At 39.1% G+C, this 25,116-nt stretch overlaps 1 protein-coding gene across 1 annotated transcript in view; it reads left to right on the top strand.

Annotated features, from left to right (window-relative positions):
• Positions 1-25,116, top strand: part of LOC122807215 (tubulin polyglutamylase TTLL13-like) — a 2,572,017-nt gene that overhangs the window by 2,124,550 nt on the left and 422,351 nt on the right. The window contains exon 15 of the mRNA XM_044078283.1: positions 24,359-24,731. Coding sequence (XP_043934218.1) covers positions 24,359-24,731 — 373 coding nt within the window. The remainder of the gene's footprint in view (positions 1-24,358; positions 24,732-25,116) is intronic.

The raw sequence follows: 25,116 nt of genomic DNA, 5'->3' as shown, positions 1-25,116 counted from the left end.
GCAGGCTCAACAAGTCTGTCAAAAAGACAAGGTTTCGGATGGTCACACTTGAATCGATTATGCCCTTTCTGGGCAAAGACAACTGGATGTGCTCCATAGACCTTCAGGATGCGTACTACCACATAAAGATTCACAGACGCTCCAGAAGTTTCCTCCCCTTTCGGCTGGGGACCAGTCATTTTCAATTCAGGGCCCTGCCCTTTGGCCTCACTACAGCCCCCCAGAGTGTTTACCAAATGCATGGCAGTGGTCACGGCTCACCTGAGATGTCAAGGATTCCAGGTGTTTTCGTATCTCGACGACTGGCTCCTCTCAGCCACCACCCAGGCATCAACTAATCCAAGCCAGAGATCACACTCTACGCCTCTGCGGTCACTTAGGAATTTCAGTCAACTTCGAAAAGTCTTCCTTATCGCCCTGCCAATCTATTACCTTTATAGGCGCATATCTAGACACTACTCGGATGTCAGAAAACCTAACAAGTCCGAGAATTCTAGATATCCAAGACCACGTTCGGATCATCTTATCCAGCAAAACGGTACAAGCCAGGTTGGTCCTGAAAGTGTTGGGCCTCATGGCAGCAGCTATCACACTTCTGCCTCTGGCCCGTTTTTACATGCGTCTCCTACAATGGATGTTGTTCACCCAATGGTCCTTCCAACAGCTTCCCATGCGTCACAAGATTCTGGTGACACAAACCTGCAAGAACCATCTATCCTGGTGGATTTCCTCTCCTCTAGTCCATCAGGGCAGACCTTTTGTTCCCCCGGCCCCGGTAGCCACAGTCACTTCGGATGCCTCCCTGATCGGGTGGGGGGGGGGCATTATCAGGGCAGGATGGTTCATGGCACGTGGCAACCGTTCGAATACCACCTGCACATAAATGTCCTAGAGATGAGAGCAGTGCTTTTAATGTTGCAAGCCCTCAACGACTTTCTTCCTTTAGGGACTACTGCAGTTCACACGGACAACATGTCCGTTGTGTGGTACATCAACAAGCAGGGCGGAACCAAGTCCTATCCCTTGTGTCGAGAAGCTCTCAGACTTTGGCAATGGGCGATTTCTGGTAGCAACGCATATCCCCGGGAAAACCAACATAATAGCGGACAGGTTGAGCAGAGCTATTCTCATGCCTCACGAGTGGTCTCTCAAGCAATCCATTGTGGAGGAGATTTTTCAGAAGTGGGGCCGCCCATGCTGCGATCTTTTTGCTACTCCCCAAAACAACAAATGCCCAGACTTCTTCTCTCTCTTCCCACTTCTGGGCCATCCCCCCAGAGACGCTCTCACCCAAGATTGGCCCTGGGGACTCCTTTATGCTTTTCCTCCCTTTCCTTTGATACCACAAGTACTCCAGAAAGCTACCATCTTGAGAGCCAAAATGATTCTCATTGCCCCTTACTGGCCTCGACAGATATGGTTTCCGTTCCTTCATCGCCATCTCTTGGTGCAGCCTTGGCATCTGGACCCAGTTCCAGATCTTCTCACCCACCAATCGGGTCAACTGCACTGGTCTGTTCCTTCCCTCAACCTCACAGCTTGGTTGCTCCACTTCCTTCCTTAGCCAGGCTTCCTATGATCTCTAATCCTGTTAGAGATATTTTAGTAACTTCTCTTAAATCCTCTACCAGGAGGATTTACTCTAGCAAGTGGAAACGCTTCTCCTTTTGGGCAAAATCGAAGAACATAGACCCCTTTACAGCCCCTATTCAGTCGGTCTTGGATTTTCTAGTGGAGATTTTTCACTCAGGTTCTTCGTCTTCCACAGTCAAAGTTCAGTTGGCAGCAATCTCGAACTTCCATGTTGGGTTTGCAGACCACAACATTATGTCCCACAAACTTTGTAAAGCCTTTCTTAAAGGAGTGTTCCTTCTAAAACCCCCTGTTGGGGAGCCTCCACCACAGTGGGACCTAAATTTAGTGCTGACATCCTTGATACTTCCCCCTTTCGAACCGGCTGCTTCATGTTCATTAAAGTTTCTTTCTTGGAAGACACTTTTTCTAGTCGCTATCACCTCAGCTAGAAGAGTGTCTGAACTTCATGCACTCTGTATTCGTCCCCCTTATTTGGTCTTCCACAAGGACAGAGTATCCTTGAGAACCAATCCATCCTTTTTGCCCAAGGTTGCGTCTAAGACAAACTTAAACCAATCCATTGATCTTCCTGTATTTTTTCCAAATTATTCTAACAGGGCGGAACAAAAATTACATTACCTGGATGTTCATCGCCAACTCAGATATTACTTGGACAGAACAAAGCAATTTAGGAAGTCTTATCAGCTCTTCCTTTCTTATGCTGAGAATAAAAACGGTCTCCCCGTTTCTAAAGTGACCTTATCCAGATGGCTTTCTTCCACCATTTCTGACATTTATCAGCTTAGGGGTAAACAGCTCAGTTCAAAACCTAAAGCTCATTCCACAAGAGGTCTAGCCACATCTACAGCTTTTCAGGCTAGGCTACCCTTAGATACTATTTGTGCAGCAGCCACTTGGGCCACTCCTCATACCTTCGTTTCTCATTACAAATTGGATTTGGCCTCCAGGGACAGGGCAAGCTTTGGTTCCACTGTTCTCAAGAGTCTGTTCCATTGAGCCACCCAGGATAGAGGTGCTAGGGACGCGGTCCCATCCAGCAAGAATGAAGGCGAGATTGACAACTTAACATTTAGAAGTTATGTACTCACCATAACGTTCCATGTTAGTTGTCTTCTCTCGCCTTCTTTCTTGCGTCCCTCCCTCCTGTCCCCCTAGCCTGGACAGACCTTGATCTCCCTTTTTCTCTGGAAGATTCTTCTTCCTTGGACACCAGATAGTTCTTGTCCTTGATTACCTGGTTTCCTTTTACAGCCTTGTTAGGTTAGTTGTCCCTCTTTCCTTGATGGAAAGCTTTTATATAGGCAGTTTTTTCTCTAGATACCAAACGAGATCTGGGTAATTACCGCATTGCATCATGGGATATGGGGCTGCCTCGAGCTGGTAAAAGTGACTCTCAAGCTTAGCAAGTGCCGAGTCGGAGCCGAGGATCGGCTCCGAACCCATCCAGCAATAAAGAAGGCGAGAGAAGACAACTAACATGGAACGTTATGGTGAGTACATAACTTCTAATTATCAACCCAGTCGGACTTTCCTGGTAAACAAATGTCAAATAAATAAATAAAAATAAATATTAATCTGTAAACAGTATAAATACTCACTTGTAATGCCCTTTTTTATATTAAAGTTTTTACTTTTCTTGTCAATCACTGTATTCATTATTGAAATTTCTGTCAAATGTATGCAGTATTATAAATCTATCTCAGTCTGTCTTAAAAATTGTCCAGTTAGATCAGTGCTGTACCCCCATTAACAAATGTTAAATAAATAAATATGAATGTAAATCACTGTTTTATAAGTTTCTGTTATAACGTTTTCACATGATAAGTATTTCAAAATGTAATATTCATGTTCAGACTGTTAGGGACTGATAGGTTAAATCAGTATTGTGGAGAGTAGTTATTATTAGCAACAATAAATATGAGTGATGAGTTTTTGATGGAGATAAAAATGATAATTGATTAGTGGTGCAGTAAGTGCATGTGCTGCTTTGATTTTGTACATGTTACCAGATTTGATCTGCATGCAAACATAGTTATGCCTGTGATGAAAAGGGAGATCATTGAACCTGGGTGGTTTTAGGGGCTTATGTTCAGGATGGACATAGCATTACATTTCATTGTGTCTATGATATTTCATGAAGTTTCGCATTTATAAGATTTTGGGTGTTATTCAAAGTTCTGCACTGCGCAAACAAGCAAACTGAATGTGAAAAAGTATCACTTTGTCTGTGAGAGATAGCAGTCTGGTTTTCATAGGTGAGGCTAGCAAAAAAAGCTACTCAGGTGACGTCTTCAGAGATGGAATTGTATAAAATTAGCAAAGAAGTATACATGAAACTGTGTATATTTTGAACATGTGGGTAACTGCTGCCTATTTTTGTATTTACCAGAACTATGTTCATGTGTTTTCATGCTTTGACAGTCAGTGCCTCTGAGCACTAACCTTGTGAGACTTGATGACAAAAATTTGCAGAAAACAGGGCTTAGCACCATTACCTAACAGCTTAATGCAACTTTGCCAGCAGCCTTACTTTACAGATGGCTTGGACTGGTGCAAATTTATTGCCTTTGTAAGTGCAGAAAGAGGGTTGATAGGACAGTTGGAAAAAGTCGAGACAGCAGAAAAGAAAAGGAAATGTCAAATGATAACAAAAGAGGTTTTTGCTGGAGGAGTTGGGATAGGAGGGTAATTTTTTTGTTTGTTTTTGGTTGGGATAGACCCCTTTTTTCTGAAGTATATAAGGGAAAATGAGGAATGCAAAAGTGCATTAAGGGAAGGAATGAGATAATGTTATTGACAACACAGAGCTATGGACCAACAGACAGGGATGAGTGCTCACACAGTAGATTGGGTTCACATATGGAAGGGAAGACAGACAGAGGCTGGAAAATTGGTGATGATGTAGGAGTTGTAGAAATGCACAAATGTTGAGATGGAAACAAAATGGTGGTTGCACAGATAGTAGAGGATGTGGGGGACATGAAACTACCACTGCTGTACTTCCATCCTGAAGACTGTCAGGGCGCTGCCCAGGGGAGCCTGGGAGCGCAGACTATAATGCTGAGGGGATAGCAACTTCTGGTAGCTCAGTAATCACAGCTGACCTGGACAGTGAGTCTTGCACTCCCTGCAGAAAGCTTTGCAATAAGCCCCACCATGTCTTCACAGCCCTCTGGACTGCAGCCTACACCATTGTCTACAGCTTGATCTACTGGTGTTTCAGGCTGCTCCACCGCTGTCTGCCTGTCTGCAGCAGAGTAGCCGCCACTCCTGCCCTGCAAAGCAGGCCTGCGACAAACTGTGGAGGTGGTCGCTGATAGGCTGTAGTGGTAGACTGCAGCTGAGGTCTCCCAGGGTTTCCTGAATCTGTAGAGTGAAACTAAAAATGGATAAAAAGAAAAAGTCATAAGTAGGAGAATACAGTGGTTATATCATAGTACTTAGTAATATTGGTATTATTCTGAATAATGCTATGATGCCAAATACTATGATCTAATCTAATGTTATCAAACAAATATATGCTATATATATATATATATATATATATATATATATATATATATATATATATATATATGGGTCCTGGTCTTATGATTGAAAGTACGTTTCATCGAAATGTACACAATCGAACTCACTTTCGCTGAAAGGTGACTAAGCAAACAGTTGTTTGCATGTAGATTTAGTTGTACATCAACTGTACTGTTGATTGTACAACTAAGCAAGTGTTGCTTAGAAAACGATACAGCGGGGATAAGGGAATATTCCTTTTCCTCACTGTAGTGTGTTCTCGGAGTGAGACTATTAAAGTAGGGGGGAGTGGGGGCACAGCCCCCCACATGGGGAGTGCAGGGGGGCTTGCCCCCTACATAAACATGAGTAGTGTTTTTTTTTTTGTGAAAGTGCATTTTCAATAAAATGCACTTTCGCAAAAGTGAATTCGATCTTGTCCGTTTCAATGAAACGTGCTTTCTATGGCTCAACATAGATCCATATATATATATATTATTACTAATATTACTAATTTATTTTTTATTTGTTTGACATAAAGAATACTTACGAGGTTGGTGAACTAGTTGTGCCAACTTCTTGTGAAAGAGGAGGCAGTCAAGAATAATCTTTTCCATGCTACAAAAGAAGAAAAAAGAGAAATAGGAATTATTAGAAATTTTTGCTGAATGATAAGCAAATTGCATTTGCAGTGGTGGCTGCAGGCTTCTATGTAAATTCTAAACTGTGATTGCATGGCAGTAGACTACTTCTGGCTGCAGGTATGCTCTTGATTACAAAAAAAAGTACCTGTCTTATGAAGTGGTGCATTGCCTCTCAAAACCACCAACATGCACACACATGCCTTAACAGTTTGCGACTTAGTTGTTTAGACATTATGCCCCTACTTTGCATAACAGTGTAAATGTACCCATAGCTGGCTTTAGGCACCAGCGAACCCTGCAGTCGCTGGAGCCCCCTATTCCTGGGGGCCCCCAACCATAGCAAGTTATCTTATTTTGGTATTTTGTCAAACCAATAAAAGCTAATACATCAATCTTGTATGCTTAATAAAGCAGGTGGGTAATAACTCTTATTTATATCTCCTTTAAAATTCAAAGATATTTCTGGTTATAGTAACAGTGTTTTATCAAATAACAGGCTTCACAGTTCCATTAAACATTTTACCACTGACATAGTATCCCTGGCTTAGTTAAACCCTGCTGGTGGACATTCTCTTCACTAAAACTAACAAAATAGCCAGCTTTAGGTACCTGCCATACCCATGGCTGCAGGGACCCTCCTTAATCATCCTTGACTGTGTGGGGGTCCCACAAATGCTTCTGCTAGTTAGTGAAAAATGAGGGAAAAAATGTATTACTTTCCTGATTACACTCTTTTACCTGAACATGGCTGTAATATGCCCCCTTTAGTATAAATCTGATAATGAACATGAGCAAGTTAAGCAAAAGAGAGAGGTCAGCAGATCAGACTGAGTGATCTCAGTGCAAACCTTGGATTTTATGAAGAGTTGATGCTTCCAGTTATCAGGGATGTTTTTTTTTTCTTTCAGGGAGTTTTATAAATATTGGCAGAACACCAGATACTATAACTCTCAACTTCTCTGCTGAAGAATTCAGTGCATTGTCAAAAATAATAGCAGAATAAAAGCTCAAAATTAGGAACACATTTTAAATATTACTCTAATTCACTTAAACATTAATAGATTAACATCTTTTGCATCAACATGCATCTTTGGACAATAAAAAGTATAAAACTGTATTGACTGCAATTCTGAATGATTTACCAGCAAATCACACTTTTTATAAAGGACGGAGCAAATTCACACCGCAAAATCAGGGAAGGTCTGTGAAATCAGGGACAGTGACAGATATGCATTACTCCTCAATGGGGTAAATAAAAGTGACTTACTCCTGCTACTGTTTAATGACTGCTAAAAAACAGTCAGTCACCCATCTAGGGTGACAGTACCAGTGTTGCACAATGTATTGCTATTTGCTGAAATAAGTACAAAATTAGTATTGCTATAGCATATGCATATATATATATATATATATATATATATATATATATATATATATGTGTGTGTGTGTGTGTATAAAAAATATTGCTGATTTTTATCTCTTCACACACCCAATAATGCCAGGAGTCATGCATTATTCTTCTGGATATCAGTAAAAATGCCAATAACAAGTAATTATACTTCAAAAGTAAGGCATAAAATATATCACAGAACATTCAGGCACTTAGATCATCTAGGAATTTGTGGCCTTCACTCCCCAAACTGTATAAATGGATACAGGGCGCTCCCGTAATCATACTTGACTCTGTGGGGGCCCCACAAAAACTGTTGCTGGTTGTGGAAGAAATAAGAAGGAAAAAAATGTATTAATTTTCTCATTACTCTCTTTAACATGAACAGGGCTGTGATATGACCCTGTTACAATAAAGCTGATAATGACACCTGCTCTCATCCTCACCCATTCTAAAACTAGCCTTGCCCTGATGTGTGTGTACAGAAAACTGCTGTAGGTAATGTGGGAGGTGGGGGGCTGAGGATTGTGTTGTGATTACTTCTTAAGCTTTCATTACCGTCAGACCGTAGAAGTATGCAGAGGAGTTCATTATAGCTTGTGTTTAGGCTGAGGACAGTTTTTCTCACAGGCCTCAGAGGTGTACAAATAAGGTTATTATAGCTTGTGTAAGGACAGTGTACTGTCTAGGAGCAACAAAGTAGAATGCACTACTGTAATCATTTTATTTTTCACTTTCTTCACAATCACACATTAGGCATGTATACAGGTGGCTGCCTTAGGGGTGAGGAGTGAGGAGGCATGCTATGTATTTGTATGCCAGCAGTTACTTGAAATCCATGACTGTGGCAATTTGAACCTCTGCTTTCATTCCAGTCTAACACCAGATGAATGCATAGGCAGTGACTGTCTTTTTTAGAGGGTTAGGGAGGCAAGCAGTATTCCCAGATAGGACCTGTTTATCCTCACAACAGGTGGCTTGTTAGTTTATTGTGAGCTGCTGTCTTGTCACCTTTCAGCATTAAGCCTTCGGCACATCTTCTGCCTTCACTGGAAGGAAAAAAAAGAATGAAATTCTGTTCTTACTTATGATTTTTGTTTAGGCCACCACTGGATTAAAAAGTTGGGAAAATGACCTAAAATACACCACAGAGCAACTATTACTCATATGGCTTATATGGGCACCGGCTTAATTGAGTTATTTCTTAAATGGTTATTACTGTGCTGTCTGGGTCAGGAAAGGTGTGTTTAAAGGATGCAAGGAACATGAGCAGCAACACTGAGTTTCTTTCCTTAATTACTGTTTAAACTATCATTGGATGAAAACATTGTGTAAAAGGAAAAAAAAAACTTTAAAATGAACTTCAAAACATATAGATAGCTATGGCTTCTTGAAAAAGATGAAGAGTGAGGTAAAATGTCAGAAAAAGAAGAAAAAAAGTATTACTAACACAACTTCTGCAATTGTTGCCAAATATAAACACTTCTGCACTCCAGAATTTAGAAAAAACATCATTTGGCACAAAAAACAGCTTTATTAGAAATCAGGAACAATGTGTAAAAAGCAAAAATGAACTAGTGCCCTGGCATACACCTTCAAGGTTCAAAAGTTTTAAACACAATAAAGCACTTAAATAGTTAATCAATTAGAACAATAGAATGTACCAGAATGCATGCAAATTTAAATGAAAACATAAAGCAAAAATAATTTAGTTGAAACAAATGCGTTCATAGAATAACAATAATTATAACAATAAAAATAGTAACAATAGTAAGCCCGTTGATACAAAAATACACATATCCTGACTTCTGTGAAATAAAGTTCCAAGATACTTCCAAAGCTGTTATATTAAATATATTAAATATTTAAATAATAAATAAATATATTAAATATTTTATAAGTAATTCCTTATTAACGCCCATTGGTTGCAAAGTATCATAAGTGAAAATAAACTAAGCCTCCTTTTTTAAAAACGTATCAGAAGGTCTAAATTTAAATCAGAACATGTCAACACATACATTATGAAGAACCTCAATAAATCTGGATCTCTATTATGATATTTGAAAAAAATGTGATGTTACAGGGCTGGTAGGAGAATTATTTTTGACATCTCGGATGTATTCCCATATACCCATCCTAAGTTCATGTATGGTCTCACCAATGTAAAACATATTACAGGGGCAAAGTAACCCATAAATCACCATTATTTGATGACAATTACATACTCATGGAACTTTGAACACTTTCCCATTAATGACATGTGTAGTTCCCTGATCCATGTAACATCCTTTAACCTGACATTATCTCTCTCCTAATACTACTTCCACCTTTCCTATCTCCACCCTATATCAACTTTTAAAACTTCACTTGTATCCCTGAAGTATATCCTACTTGCTGTACCTATGTAAAAATCTACTGTCAGTAGATAGATCTATATTCAGCCACACTGCCTTCTTCCTTAAAAAAAATCAAAAACAAAAAAAACTGTACACTGTTCAACTTATGGCATTTGCCAACTGCATCAAAATGTATGGACTGTACAAATAATTGTATTTGCCAATTGTGTTCGTATCAAAATGTATGTATGAATTGTATGAATGTACTATATGAAGGTAATGAAATATGTGGAGCTTTTCTCCCCGCACTGTACGAAGAATTGTATTAGCCAATTGTGTTCTTATCAAAATGTATGTATTGTATGAATTGTATGGATGTACTGTATGAATGTAATGAATTATGAGGAGTTTTTCCCCGGGCCTCCACTGAAAATGGGTACTTTTGACCCATTGGACCTTCCCAGTTAACAAATAAATAAATAATGTAACTACAAGTAGTATATCCCTTACAATGAGACTCCAAAACCTCACTTACCCATATGTGTATGTACGACTCTGTTTACTATGCTAGGTGAATATCTCTATGAAATATTCAATTTCAAATTCTGATATATCACATCTGATGTAATAATATACCAATGTTTCCTCAACATATGTGATGCTCCTTCAACAAACGGAGAATAGCAAGTCACAAAATATGTATTCTCCTATTCACCTTTATAATTCTCGAACACCTTTTCACCACATTTATATTTTCGAGTAAATTGGTTATCTTCATCCACAGCCTTCTGCAATGTGGTAATGAGAAAATTGTGATTATAACCCCTAGATAATCTATCAACAGTATCCACAACTACTGTCTGGAAATTAATCTTATCCAAACATAAAGTTCTAGCCCTATAGAATTCACCACAGTGGAGAAAGATCTTATCAAGTGGCCAGGGTGTGCACTAGATGCATATAAAAAATAATTCACAGAAGTTTATTTTCTATATAACATCTAATGTATTGTATCATTAGCAATATACAACTCAACCTCCATATAATGAATGGTATTAGTAAAAGACAAACCAAAGGTATACTTCTGTATAGCCTGCATAATACCGACAAACTGTTCCTGTGAGCCCTGAGCTATAAAAAATAAATCATCAATGTAGCATTTGTAAAACACCACATTGTTGACAAAGTAAGAGTCACTATACAAAAAATTTCCTCAAATTGTCCTATAGACAAATAAGCAAACTTAGCTGCTATAGCCGTACCCTTAAGTTGTCTATAAAAATACCCATCAAAAGAAAAACAATTATTATTCAGACTAATTATTATTGTAATTATTATAAAACTGGCTATATTTAAAATACTGTGTAATCCATTAACATTTACTAAATAATGTTCAATGGCCTCTAGTCCATATCTATGTACAATGGTAGTATACAAACTACTAACATCAACTGTTGCAAAAAAATACCCTTTCCGCCACTTGATACACTTAATTTCCTTAAGGAAATGCTGTGGATCTCTTAATGTGTAAGGGAAGATGCATCACATAAGGTTGTAATATTTTATCCAAAATGTCCCCTATCCTTTCAGTGGGACCCCCACCAGAGATACAGTCGGACTCCCCAGTGGGTTCTCCATATTTTTGTGAACTTTGGGGATGGCAAAAAATAAGGGAATACAGGGGTTCAAGGTCCCTGTTAACCAAATCTTCCAGTAACGTCATAATACCTGACTACATTTGTTGCAATGGATTATGTTTTAGTAATTGATATTCAAATTCATTATGCAATAAGTTAAGACCCATTTTCTTATAAAAATCAACATTCATCAACACTTTATTTCCCCCTTTATCAGCTGGTTTTATTACAACAGATACAACTTTCCAAAGTTTTTAAAGCCTTCCACTCCTCTTTAGTAAGATTAAACTTAATCACATATATCAAAGTGTTATAAACATATGTAATAATTTCCTCTTTAACTAAGTCATGAAAACCTAAAGCTGTTTTATTAAGAAAGGGGGGGACACATTTATTTTGACTCTTAAAATTTAAACTTGTGACAATAATGTATAACTAAGATTCATTTTGACAGTCTGTCCTTTCTAATGAAAAAAAAAATGTGTCAGTTGTAACTTACATAAAAAAAAGCATTAAGTCCATCAGTTTACCTTCTTAAGGTTGCAAGAGCTTTCTGCAACGCTCTAAAGTCCGAAAGTACAACAGCAAAATATCCAAATGTCAAAAAGAATAATTGTAAATTCAAATGAGCAAATGCCAGTCTGAATTCGCTCATGTGAATTTGGCATTCTGAGTGGAGATCCCATTACAGTGGGGATCAGAACATTTACCCCTTCCCTCACTGTAGTGCGATCTCGGAGTTAGTATATAAAATTAGCAGGGGGTGTGGGGGGCACAGCCCCCACATGGTGAGCGCAGAGGGGCTTGCCCCCCTGCATAACTGTGTTGGAAACATCCGGAAATTACGGGTGTTTTGAAGAAATTTGACATTCCCGGAGTGTCACATTTCTTTCGGAAGCACATTCGGTGTTTTAAGGATTCGAATGTGCAGTTTCTGACCTTTTGAGTCAGGTATATGAAGAGTCACACACAGTTGTTGCAACATTGTAAAGGTCAACCAAGTCTACCAATATTTCCAGAAGAAATATCCTAGAAACAGAAATAAACTTTAATCTTTTCTTAACATATTAAACATGTGGTCATTTATATTTACATCATCATATACTACTGTTGAATCAGAAACATTAAAAGGATGAGTGATGTTAATAGAATCATCAATAAAAGAACAAGAAACATTGTATTCATCAGTATTTCTTTTTCTTATTATGTCCCTTTTGAAAATTTCCAAAAATGTTACCTCCCCGTACTGCCTTTTTGTTCTGTTACAGCATTTACATACTTAACAGCATTCAGCGACCACTGTTTCTCACGTCTTGCCTGACTTTTCTGCTGTCCCTTCTGCTGGCCTTGTAGTTGAATACCCCAAAAGAATGAGGATGCTACCGTTCATTTCAAGTGCTTGCCTTACCCCTTCCTGATGGTCGTTGATGTATCTGAAGTGCTGTACGCTACCATGGGAACCAGTCAGTTTGCTCAAAGTGCCGCTGATCTTATTGCAGCTACATCGTTTATAAAGGGTCAGCTTCTCTTCCAGGGCTCTAACCTCTGCAGAGACTTCATCCACCTATTGGTCGACATGTCCCCTCAAAATATCCGTTACACTTGGCTTACATTCAAACAAGCTACCAATTTTAGCATTTAGTAACTCAACCTATCTTTTATCATAATCAGTCAAGATTTTAAGAAATTCAAGGGAGCAATTTAGTGCATTCTGCTCCCAGTGTTGTTTAACAGCTGCAAAATCAGCTCCAGATACAAAAGAAGGCTTCACAGACAGTCAAACCTTGTGGAACTATTTCATGTAACAAATACTATTGTAACAGCACAATATTAGTAGAATGCTTTACCTCTTTTAATGCACTGTATCTCAAATCCACAATAAATCTTCAGTATTAGATAACACATAATGCACCTCAGTTTCCACTCCTACTCCACTATTTCTAGTATCAGTTGCTCCTAAACTGAATGCCATACTCAAACATTTTATTTATTTTATATTTATTTATTTTCACATTTGTTGACTGGGTTGATCTGACTGGGCAGGAAAGCCCTTTTTTCAGTGGAGGCCCAAGTAGAAAAGCTCCAGATTTACTCAAATGTTAGAATAAACAATTAAGTAAAAAGTAGATTACAAAATAGTTGGTCATGAGCAAGAACAGGTACAAATTTAGACAGAGACTATTATCTGTAGTACAAATAATATAGGTGAGTACAAAAAATACTATAGACAAAAATAGTAAGCAACAGTGTAAGATTGGAATCCCAAGCAAAATATAGGAGCCCCATGTTTTCTCCATAATAAACTAGTGGATTACAAGTAAATACCCCCCAAAAAAGGAAAAGACCAATATTATGAACACAACTTTCATGACTGTTGCCAAATATAAACTTTCCCACACTCCAGAATTTAGAAGAGCATCATTTAGCACAAAAAAGCAACTTTATTAGAAACCAGAAACAATGTGTAAAAAATAAAAATTAACTATCGCCTTGGCATATGCCTTCAAGGTTCAAATGTTTTAAACACAGTAAAGCACTTAAATAGTTCATCAATTAGAACATTACTAAATAGAACACTAGAACAACATAATGTGCCAGAATGCATATGAATTTAAATAAAAACATAATGCAAAAATAATTCAGTTGAAACTGTTGACCCAAAAGGAAGCTCTGCATCTGGAGACAATGTCCAATTTATAATGTGTAACAAAGTGTGAGTCTTTGACCAAGTGGCTGCAGCACAGATACCATCAGTGGAAGTTCTTGATGAGAAGGCAGAGGAAGTAGCCATAGATCTAGTGGAATGAGCTTTAGAAGAATGAGGCAATTCCAAACTTTTTGAGAATAAATCAGCAAAATACAATCAGTAATCCATTTAGCCAGAGTAATTTTGGAAACTACTTGACCTAAACAGTTAGGGGAAAAGGATGCAAACAACTGATCAGACTTCCTGTACTGTTTTGTTTTGTGAAGATAAAAACATAGTTGTCTATGAATATCAAGAAGATGCAACATATATTTGCCCTTATTGGTAAAGTTTGGAAAGTAAACTGGCAATTGTATGGACTGATTAATGTTAGTCTCCATGGCCACTTTAGGCAGAAAAGAAAGGTTGGTTTGTAGAGACACCCTAACTTTATGGAAAATAATGTAAGGAGGCCTAGCCAATAAGGCCTGGAGCTCAGATATTCTTTTTGCTGAAGTGATAGCTACCAAAAAATTGTTTTCCAAGAAAGAAACTTCATATCACATTTGTTTGCTGGTTCAAAGTGTTTCGGGATCAACTCTTGGAGGACCATTGTGAGATCCCAAGGAAGAGAGGAATCTTTTATTGGAGGTCTAAAAATTCCCTTCATTAAAACTTTACATAAACTGGAAGTTGTCAGAGAAAAGCATTAATTTCCAGCATGGAATTTAGATATGGCTGCTAACTGAATTTTAATAGTAGAAAAACTGGCCCTTTCCTTAAAAAGAGTATTCAGGAAAAGAAGGATGGCCAAAGTAGGTGCTGAGAAAGGATCAATATTCTCTTTGGAAGCTCATGTAGAAAACCTTTTCCATTTGATTCTGTAGGCTTTCTTGGTAGAGGCCTTCTGGGAGGCCAAGATAATATCACAAACTTGGGAAGTGAGCCTGGACCATCTTACTATAACTGGAATTGGAGAAACCAGGTGGTCAGCTTGAGGATTGATCCAACATTGGGACGTTGGATTTCTGATGGGTGAGATAAGAGATCCAGAGTGGGCTCTAGTATCCATGGAGGATATTTCAAGTGAGACCAAAGGAAGGGGAACCATACCTGTCGAGGCCAGAAGGAGGCAATGAGGATGAATTACCTCTTCAGCCTGCTTGCTTTCTGTAGGAACTTCAGGATCAGTGGAAGGGGGGGTAGGCATAGAGGAGACACGGGGGCCAATCATAAATCAGAGCATCCCTCTGTGATTCCCCTGGAGGGAGAATCAGATCGAAGTACTTGCTGCACTTGTTGTTGAAGGGAGAGACAAACAGATCACAGCAAGGCTGGCCAAAGTAGCTGCAAATCATGTTCGCTACTGTTTGATTAAGGGACCACTCATGAGAAATCAAAATGGATCTGGTAAGTCTGTCTTCCAGCTCAGTGGTTTTCCTGGTATGTGCATTGCAATTAGAAAGTAGTCTGAAGACATCGCACATTCCCAGACCCTCATGGCATCTCTGTACAATGGGTAGGAACAGGTTCCTCCTTGTTTGTTGATGTATCAGACTACTGATATGTTGTCTGTGTGTATTGCAGTAGTCCTAGGGGGAGAACATCCTGAAAGGCTTGCAACATTAGAAGGACTGCTCTCATCTTTAGGACATTGATATGTAATTTGATTTCCGAGCAGGGCAACATGGCTTGGACCATCTTTCCTTTGAAATGCCCCCCACCTCTGCTGGGAAGTGTCAGTGATCACTGTGGCTATTGGAGGAGGAAGAGAGTATGGCCTGCCCAAAAACAGGTCATCTGACTGGGTCCACCATCAAATATGTTTGCAAATTGGAGTGAGTTTGATGGGAACAGATAGTGGCTAGTAAAGAATAGACGACTGTACCGCCAAAGTCTATTGGAGGATTCGCATGAAGAATCTTGCTAGAAGGACTAGAATAATGGTAACCAACACTAACCCAAGAGCTTGCAACGCTAGTTAAGCTGGAGGGGACGGATGAGACGGTAAGTCCCACATCTGATTTCTCAAAGATGTGATGTAATGAAGAGGTAATGAAGCTACTTGAGTCGTAGTATCCAGTTGGGTTTCTATAAATTCTAGAGTTTGTCCAGGAGTCAGGTTCAATATGACAAGATTTATCATGATGCCTAGGGAGTTGGAGATCTGAAGCAAGTAATCCCTGGCTTGTAGAAGTTGATGCTTGGTTGGGGCAGTGAAGAGCCAATCTTCGATATAGGGAAACACCTGGAATCCTTTGAGCTTCAGGTGACCTGCCACAACTGCTGTGCATTTGGTGAATATCCGGGGGGGGGGGGTTGTGGTGAGTCCAAAGGCCAGTGCTCTGAATTTGTCGTGACTAGCTCCAGCCAAAAGTGCAGGTGTCTCCTGGAGCTTCTGTCTATTTTGATATGATAGGACGCATTCTGGAGATCTATAGAGCACATCCAATCATCCTGGTGCAGAAGAGGCAGCATGGACTAAACTGTAACCATTCAGAGCTTTGTTTTCTTTACATACTGATTCAGATTGCTTATATCCAGAATTGATCTTAGGCTCCCTGTTTTCTAGTTCCGAATCCTATTTGTTCAGGTGGGACCTGCTGGATGACAGTTTTTTATAGCAGCTTTTGAACCTGTTGAGCTGCCTACTCCCTCTGCCTGGGTGGAACTTCAGGGAGTTTCATCCTTGCGACAGGAGGTGGAAGGTAAAAGGGAATGTAGTAACCTCTGGATATTATGCTTAGCACCCATGCATTGTTTGAAAGATTTGTCCAGGGAAATACAACCCCAACTGCCTCCAGTGATGGACAGTCAGCACTTCAGGAACACTGGTAGGGCATATCAGAGAAGGAGTTTCTGAAGTCCTGGTTTTGTGGACCCCCCTCTGCCTTTAGGGCAATGTCTGCCATTGAAAGCTTCTCCTCTGCCTCTGGAGGAAGTGTCCTCATGCAGGTCTTGAAAAGGTCTCTGAGATTTCCGGAACCACATTTTCTTCTTACCTCGCTGGTTTCTAGAGAACATTTGTTGAGGGGTAGAAAATTTGATTCTAACGACAGACAGGTCTTTCCTTCCTGCTCACGGTGGGTAAGTGTATCCTTCACTGATGGCCTGAACAAGAAGGAGCCATCAAAGGGGGCATCAACAAAAGATACCTTTAAGGGTTCTACAAAGTTGCATAGCTTCATCCACGCATGTCTCCTAATGACAGTGCCTGAACCAGCTGCTCATGAGGCACCCTCCACTATACGGGAGATTAGCCTCATCAGTGAATTGGCAACAGACAAAAGAGTAGCCAACTGGGGAGAAACCTTCTTGAGATCCACCACAGACATGGACTCGGTGAGAGAGTTTGAACGTTCCCTGATCAGATCTCTTTGTAAACGAGTAAAATGTGCCAGGTAATTTAATGACCTCAGTACAAATGTGGCTGAAGCATAAATGCTCTTTCCAAATCTGTCCATTGCTCTGGACTCCCTGTTTGGTGGATGGACAGAGGAGTTTTGCTCATCTGGCTTCTTCTTAGTGGCTGCTGCCACAACTATGGCATCAATGGGACACCCTTACTACAATGGGTTCTGTCTAATGGATGGACTAGAAATTTATCCATGCATTTGGGGATGGGCTTGACAGTGTTTGGTTCCTTCCATGCCTGGTGGGAAGCTAAATAAGTTAATCTGCTGGGAGGGTCACCTAAGACGTAGATGGGCCAGCACTAAAAGCCTCCAGGAACACCAGGTCCTTAGAAAAATGAGGTTGGAAGATCAGGCACCTTTCTGTTAAAGGATTTCCAGAATGTCCCCAAAGGAAATGTCGTCAGATGATGATCAAGGGATCTTTGTCCCTCATCAAAGTCGGTGTCTTCTGTGAGAGACTCCATAGGGGAGTCTATGTGCTTCCTCTTGCATGCTTTCTTCCGTTGTACCTCTTCCGTGGAGTGTTTGGGGGAGGTGTTGAAAGAAGGGAGAATCCCACTGGGGAGTGAGAGTGGAGGCTTCTCGGAGCTGGATGACCCTGAGGAGCAGAAATGATGGGCTTAGAGCTCAGACTCCATGCAGAGCAAGGGGTAGGACCAGATATGACATGACTGTTCTCTGTGCAGAGAGAAGGCCCTTTCTAGTACCTGGAAGGCTGACACATCTGCGGACACCTCTGTCCTTCCCCTTGTAACCGAGGCAGATGAGGGCAACAGGTTGGGGCCAACCCGAGATCCAAAACCTCCAGAGAGAATCAGGCCCGAGCTGTCAAGAGCTGAGGCACCAAGGGGAAGGGACGGATCTGACAAAGTCAGAGCTAAACCCAACTCCTCAGACCCATTGCCAACCTCTTGGATCCAAGATCCCCCCCAATCCGACTGTGTCAGAGCAGAGCCAGTCAGGGACACCACCTGAGTCAAGGAAGGGAGCTTCCTTGGATCCACTGCTGACCCTCTCAGGGATCGTGGATCCTAAGACTCCGAGACCACAGGTCTGATTGGAGAAGGACACAGTATTGGTTGGTCAGTTGTACTCACGGATCTGAGAGGGGACAGAGTTGGCAGGACCCCCATATGGATCTGAGCCTTGAGAAATTTCCACAATATCCTGTCAATATCTGCCTCAGTCAAGCTCCTAGAGGATCTGGATAGTGCCTTGGATGCAGGTCTGGAATGCTTCCTAGGAGTGTCAAACAGTTTTGAAGATAAAGTTGGCAAAAAACCCAACAGCTTCTTCAAGGACTAGCATAACCACTGCACACTCTACAACTCACTTTAAACACTCTTAAATACAAGAAGACTTTAAATATGTTCACACACTTTTTTAATATATATAAATTATTTACAGAGACATAAGACATGCCAAAAGGCGCTTAGAAAGGAAAGTGAAGAGAAAAGAGCACACCCTAATGCCAGTGAACTTTTAGGAATTAAGCAAGGAAGGAGGAGAGACGAAAGGCTATAATTAAGTTAGATAAACTGTAATAAGCTAAAAGAGTAACCCAAAGTTTATCATATAATAATCAAAATTCATTCTTATGACTCAAGACCAAGATCTGCATCTTGACACAATAGTGTTAAACAAGATATGAGGAGTTGGGGATAGAATAGAGCATTTTGAGTAGAGGGTGGAGCTCGAGATCCAGATCCTAAGTCTTGTAAATGCGTCCGAGTCGGATCTGAGGATCGGACTTGTAACCCACTCATGAGGAAGAAAGAAAAGGACAACATCATATCAAAAAGTTTTGTAAACTGTGATGCAAGCTTAAATGCATATGACAAGAAACAACTGCATAAAAGATCAACCTGCCAAACAGTGTATGCATGTAACAAAAAAGCTGTTATACATAAAAGATGGGAATAATAACGTTTTAATACAATGATGCTTTCTGTAATGTCCTTAAATGCCCATGGTCTCATAGAGAAATATAAAAAAAAAGAGTAATGAACTATATTTAAAAAAGTAGAGTACAAATAGCTATGCTACAGGAAGCACACTTGGAAAGAACTGAACATGTGAATTTGATAAAGAAAGGTTTTCATGTTGGTTATTCATTGGAATACCTGGGACAAAGGAAAGGAGGAATATTTATATTAATTACAAGACAAGCTCCAATAGTGATAGAAGAGGATAAAAAAGATAATAATGGTAGATTTGTAGTATTAAGGGGCGGAGAATTACACTGGCATGTATTTATATTCCACCTAAAACTGCTATAATGGAGCATAAGAAAATTCTGGGAGAAATAATCAGTTTTAAGAAAAGGAGTGTTACTTGTAGGTGGGGGTTAGAATTTGATTTGCAGCAGTGAATATGTGTCTCAGGGGACCAGAATGGAAAGTATAACAAAGGAAGGTAGATTTTTGAAGAAATATATGAAAACATTTAGCATGGAAGTGAATTCAGTACAAGGAATTCAGAGTGAATTTACATATTATTCCCCAAGATACAAAAACTGGGCTAGGTTAGACAGAATTTACATTTCACAAGAAGATATGCATTTATTTGCAAGTCTTGATACTCACCTAGTAACTATTTTGAATTATGGACCAATAATAACTAAAATAAAACAGAGTAATGAAATAAAAATGAGACACTGGCACTTTCCCACCTAGAAAAGAGAGGAATTTAAGGAATGGGTAGTGGAAATGTGGAAATTATTCAGGAGCTATTAGAGAAGATAGAAATGTCTTCTGAAAATATAGCTAGAGAGTGGGATAAAATTAAAGTGGAGTTTAAAAATATGGTGGAAATAAAAGAAAGCGAGATATGGTTAAGAAGTAACAATAATTATTTAGAGGGACTGACAAATATTAAATCATTGCAAAAGAGGGGGAATCTCACAGAACTAGAAAAGGAGCAACTGCAGAATAAGGCTAAACTGGGTAAACTAAAGAGCAGCTTTATTAAGCAACAAAGTAAAATGAATCAAGCGCTTTTGCCGGGTAAATACCTGGCTTTCTCAAGATAAAACATAGTACAACTGAGATGTTTAAATACTTGTGTAACTGATCACATGATTTCTAATTGATGTGTGAAACATTCAGTTGAATTAAATTAAATTAAAATACCCTCACTCGATGCATAAATCTCCTATGTGAGCATAAATAGTGCTTGTAATAGATCTTAAAATCGTTAAAAAACTTTTGAAAATTACTAAAAACCCACTGGGATAATAAATTTACAAAATATATGTAAATAAATACATATGAAAATGCAAATGTATAAATATAATATAAAACAATTATAAATTGTGATCATAAAATTCATGAAATTCATAAAATTCATAGCCTAGCTCTTCTTAGTTTAAGCACGCTGGATATACTAATATTTTCAATGAGACCCGGAGGTCTTGCAGCATTAAGTCTGAGTTGCCATAAAAGCTCTCTGTATTCAAGACATGTTTCCCAGTCACCTCCCCTAGCATCCTGTGTTACCTGCTCAAGGACCATGAACTTAAGTTGCATGATGGGGCAAGAAGCTAAATGTTTAAAAAAAGCATTTGTGTCTTTCTTTTTGGAAATATCGTATTGGTGCTCATAAATTCTTTTCCTAAATGCTCTCTCGGTTTTCCCTATGTAAAAACTGAGGCATTGCGTGCATAGTCCTATATATACAACCCATTTTGCCCCACAATTATAATGATGGTCAGCATCAAATCTGAATTTCCGGGATGGAAGATAAAAGGAACTGTCATTTATAATAAAGGTACACTGCTTACATGCCCCACATTTGTAAGTACCAGGTTTAGATAGACAATGACCCAGATCTAAAAATTGCCTTCTTTCAAATAAACCTTTTAAATTAACATCCCTTCTTTTCACAAAATTAGGGTGTTCCTGCACTATATCCTTAAAATCATCATGTAATGTCAGTACTGGCCAATATTTGGACACTATATGTTCCACCTGTTGTGTGTGTACGTGGAGTTTACTTTACTTGGTTTGCCTTGGTTCTTTTGGAGCAACTGCAGAATGCTAAATAGAAAATAAGGGATTGCTTCAATAATATGTATGAGTTTAGAAAGATTGCTGTTAAGCAACTTTTTTTGGATAATGACTCTAGAGTACAAGGGGTTCTCCTGTTCGATTCACGGCTGGAGTGCCTTCTGTCTGGAGTCTGCATGTCCTCCCCGTGGTTGAGTGGCTTCCGAAAGACATGCGTGAATGGGTGCGCCTTCGCTGAAGGTTGGGCATTGGGCTGGCAACTCGGCACCATAAAAATCTACTGCCAATAATTAGTGGACCGGAGTTCCGCTGTGGCGACCCCTAACTGGGAAAAGCCGAAAAGACAAACAACAAACAACAACTCTAGAGCACAAAAACTTTTAGCACAACGACTCAGGCAACAGAAAGTAGAAAGGGCTGTCGCCAAGTTTAGGGAGCCTATAACAAAGAAGATAAGAAGATAACAAGAAATCCTGTAGAAGTATTAGAAATATTTTGAAAATTCTATGAAAGTCTGTGTAAAACAGATAAATATGGAAATCAAGAAAAGATACAAATGGAAATGTTTATGGAAGCATTAAATATGCTAAGGTTAGAGGCAGATGAGACTCAGTTGCTAACAGTTAGGATAGTAGGAGATGAGATAAAAATGGTGATGTATAGCCAATCCACAGGAAAATCCTCAGGAATAGATGGTATTCCTGTAGAAGTATGGAAGCTAGGGGGGAAAATGATAAAGATCTGCAAGGTTTTAACAGTATTTTAAGTAAAGGAGAAGTACCAACAAAGCAGTGATAGCTATAATATTTAAAGAGGGTAAAGATCCACCAAATCCAGCTTTATGTAGGCCCATTTCAATACTAACCCATGATTATAAAGTGTTTATATCTATAATGGCTAAAAGAATGGCAAAAGTAATGCCAAAATTGATAGATATCATTGTGGTTTTGTGGCGGGGATGCAAACATTTGACAGCATTAACAGAACATTGATGATCCAGAGGGAAACAGAATGTAAGAAACTACCACTGTTATTGGTGGGTCTTGATGCAGAGAAAACATTTGACAGAGTAAGCCGGGACTTTATGAGTATGGAAATGGAAACATTTGCACTTCCTGATAACATTTTAAGATTGATTAGGAGGATATATAGGGATCAGAGGCGAAAAGTTAAGTGAGAGGATTCATCTCTTATAATTTTTGCTTGAGCAGAGGAATCAGGCAGGGGTATCCTCTTTCCCCTTTGTTATTTGCATTATATTTAGAACCACTAGCAAATAAAATAAGGGCTCAGAAATTCAAGGATATAATTGGTATGATAATCAAGTAAAACTGGCTCTATTTGCAGATGATATTATTTTATACCTGATAAAACTGGAAAAGGACATTTCAGTGTTGTTGTACACTTTGAGACAGTTTCAGGATACAAAATGAATAGAACTAAAACAAAGGCAATTGTAGTAAATTATGCACCCATATTCTCAGCTAGTGTCTTCTGTGTGGAGACATGCGTGAATGGGCGTACCTTCGTTGAAGGTTGTGCATCAGGGCCGGCAACTCGGCATGTAAAAATCTACTGCCAATCATTAGCGGACCGGAATTCCACTGTGGTGACCCCTAGCCAGGAAAAGCCGAAAGACACAACAACATGAATTGGTTCAGCAATATCCATATTTATGGAGACATGATAAAATGAAGTACTTAAGAGTATGGATTAAAAATTATTCCAGTGTGGCAGCTAAGGATATGTGGGAAGAGACTAAACAAAAGATAATACAAAAACTGAGAAACTGGAAGCTCTGTTATATGGACATGGGTAGAAATTAAAATGTTTTTACTCCAGTTAGCCTTATACACAGGTAAGGCATATTTTTATCATCCAGGAGAAGTTGTGGATAGCAGTTAATAAAGAGCTGAAGGATTTTATCTGGTAGGGGAAGACAGTAAGAGGCAAGTGGGTTAAGCTGATTTTTCCAATAGAACAAGGCAGATTAGGGTTACCCAATTTGAAGGGGTATTTCAGAGCTGCACAATTAAGGCTCCTGTACATAGCACAAGCAGAAACCTATATTTCAAAGTGGAAAGGAATGATGATGAAACAGGAGGGAAGCTCAAAAAACAAGGAGAGACTAGGATTTTGGATGTAGACTTTTAAGGAGACTAACAATAATCATACAGAATACTATATTCATAAAATAGCAAAACGTATTCTAAGAACTAAGCCAATGCAGGAATGGAGAAAGGAGATTCTGCTACTAGGGATGGACTGCAATTAGGGATACAGACAATAGGTAAGAGGGGGCTACTGGAGAAGACTGGCAAAGGAACCAAGGCATTAGGAGAAAATAACTAGAGAGGGAAAGGTAAAAGAATGGGAAGACGCCAATAATGTATTTGGACTACAGGTTAGAGATTGCCTTCCCTATCAAGGATTGATATCAAAGTATAGGCAAAGAGAAAGAAATAGGAGGCTTCTAAATGAAAGACCAGCGCTGGTAGAGTTTTTTAGTAGACTCTAGAACAAATGTTTGCAACTAAAATTGTCAGTACAGTCTGTGATGTAAAATACTTGGAGCTGGAAATGTGTCAGTATAGTTTGTTTTCACTAATATGAATGTATGATTGTCTGTGTAATGAGTGATAATTTAATAAAGATGCTTCTTGTTAAAAAACACTCCAAAAAGTAGAACTGACCTGGAAAACTTGCCTTGAGCTTTGAATGCCTAGCACTAAGATTTCATCATTAGTATGACCCTGATTCCATTGCATTAGAAACCATTATAGCTTTTCTCACTAGTTAGTCGTTAGAAAACTGATAACACAAGTTATGCTGCTCTGAAAAATGCTTTTAAAGATAATACTGAAAGGCAAGTAATCTTCAGCCTTGTCTGGTGTTTATGATAAGACAGTCAATATTACCAATAAGTAGTAACACAGAAGATAGTACAACAAAGAAACAGATGTGGAGCAGTAAATATTCTCTGTAGTTAAAGTAAGAGTGTCTGACTAAAATGTCTATTTATGAAACAAGGATGTTGGACTATAGACATCATCACACACAACTATTTCTGTACATGTATTTTTCTCACATATGTAAATATGTAAGGCATTGTAATCTTACATTTGTTTTTATATTTCAGGCTGGATTTATCCCAGATTTACGTTATGGTCCTACTAGCCAGGAAAGGGAAGATTTAGTTTGTAATTTTCCTACATCTATGCAAGGAGGATCTAATGTAGCTGGACTGGAGTTACAAAATGTTTTATCCATTAACAAAGCCCCACAGTTTGGGACATACAGCAGTGTGCTGCTTCCACGGAGAGTACAAATTAATCAAAATCTGGAGAGCAAAGTTTGTCAGCAGCATTTGCCACATAAGCTGCCATTTCAGAAGAATATGCTGTGGACTGGAGGCAAAACAGAAGAACTATGCAACAGAAAGTATGATGCATCCATTGGGTTGAACACAATCTATCCAAATTCATCTAGTGCAAAACTCAAATCAGAGACCAGTAAGTATCATTTATACTATATGGACAATTGTCATTAAGTCAAGATTTACCAGTATAAGATGAAGTAATTGTGTGTAATACATTTTCCTTCATAAAGCCTTGGAGACACCTGGACAGTGGTAACCGGTCAGGATGAAAGTCTGTATGGTGAGACAAAAGAGGTGGTACCAGCTAAAAAGTACTAGTATAAGAACTAGGAGAACTGTGCTGAAATACTACCAGACTTTATTCTTGTGTGACTTGGAATAAGGTCCTTCCCATTATTCCACTTCTCTCATGTGTAGAGATAGAGAAAAGTCTAATTTCCAGCTAATTAGATGATACTAAGTAATCTACCACTGCCACTCTGGAGGCAGTCGGGGGGTGTTTCTCGAGGCACCTAGCA

Source organism: Protopterus annectens, chromosome 7.part0 (assembly GCF_019279795.1).
Source record: "Protopterus annectens isolate FY-2018-M chromosome 7.part0, PAN1.0, whole genome shotgun sequence".
Classification (NCBI taxonomy): Eukaryota; Metazoa; Chordata; order Ceratodontiformes; family Protopteridae; genus Protopterus; species Protopterus annectens.
This window is presented reverse-complemented; position numbering and strand designations above follow the sequence as displayed.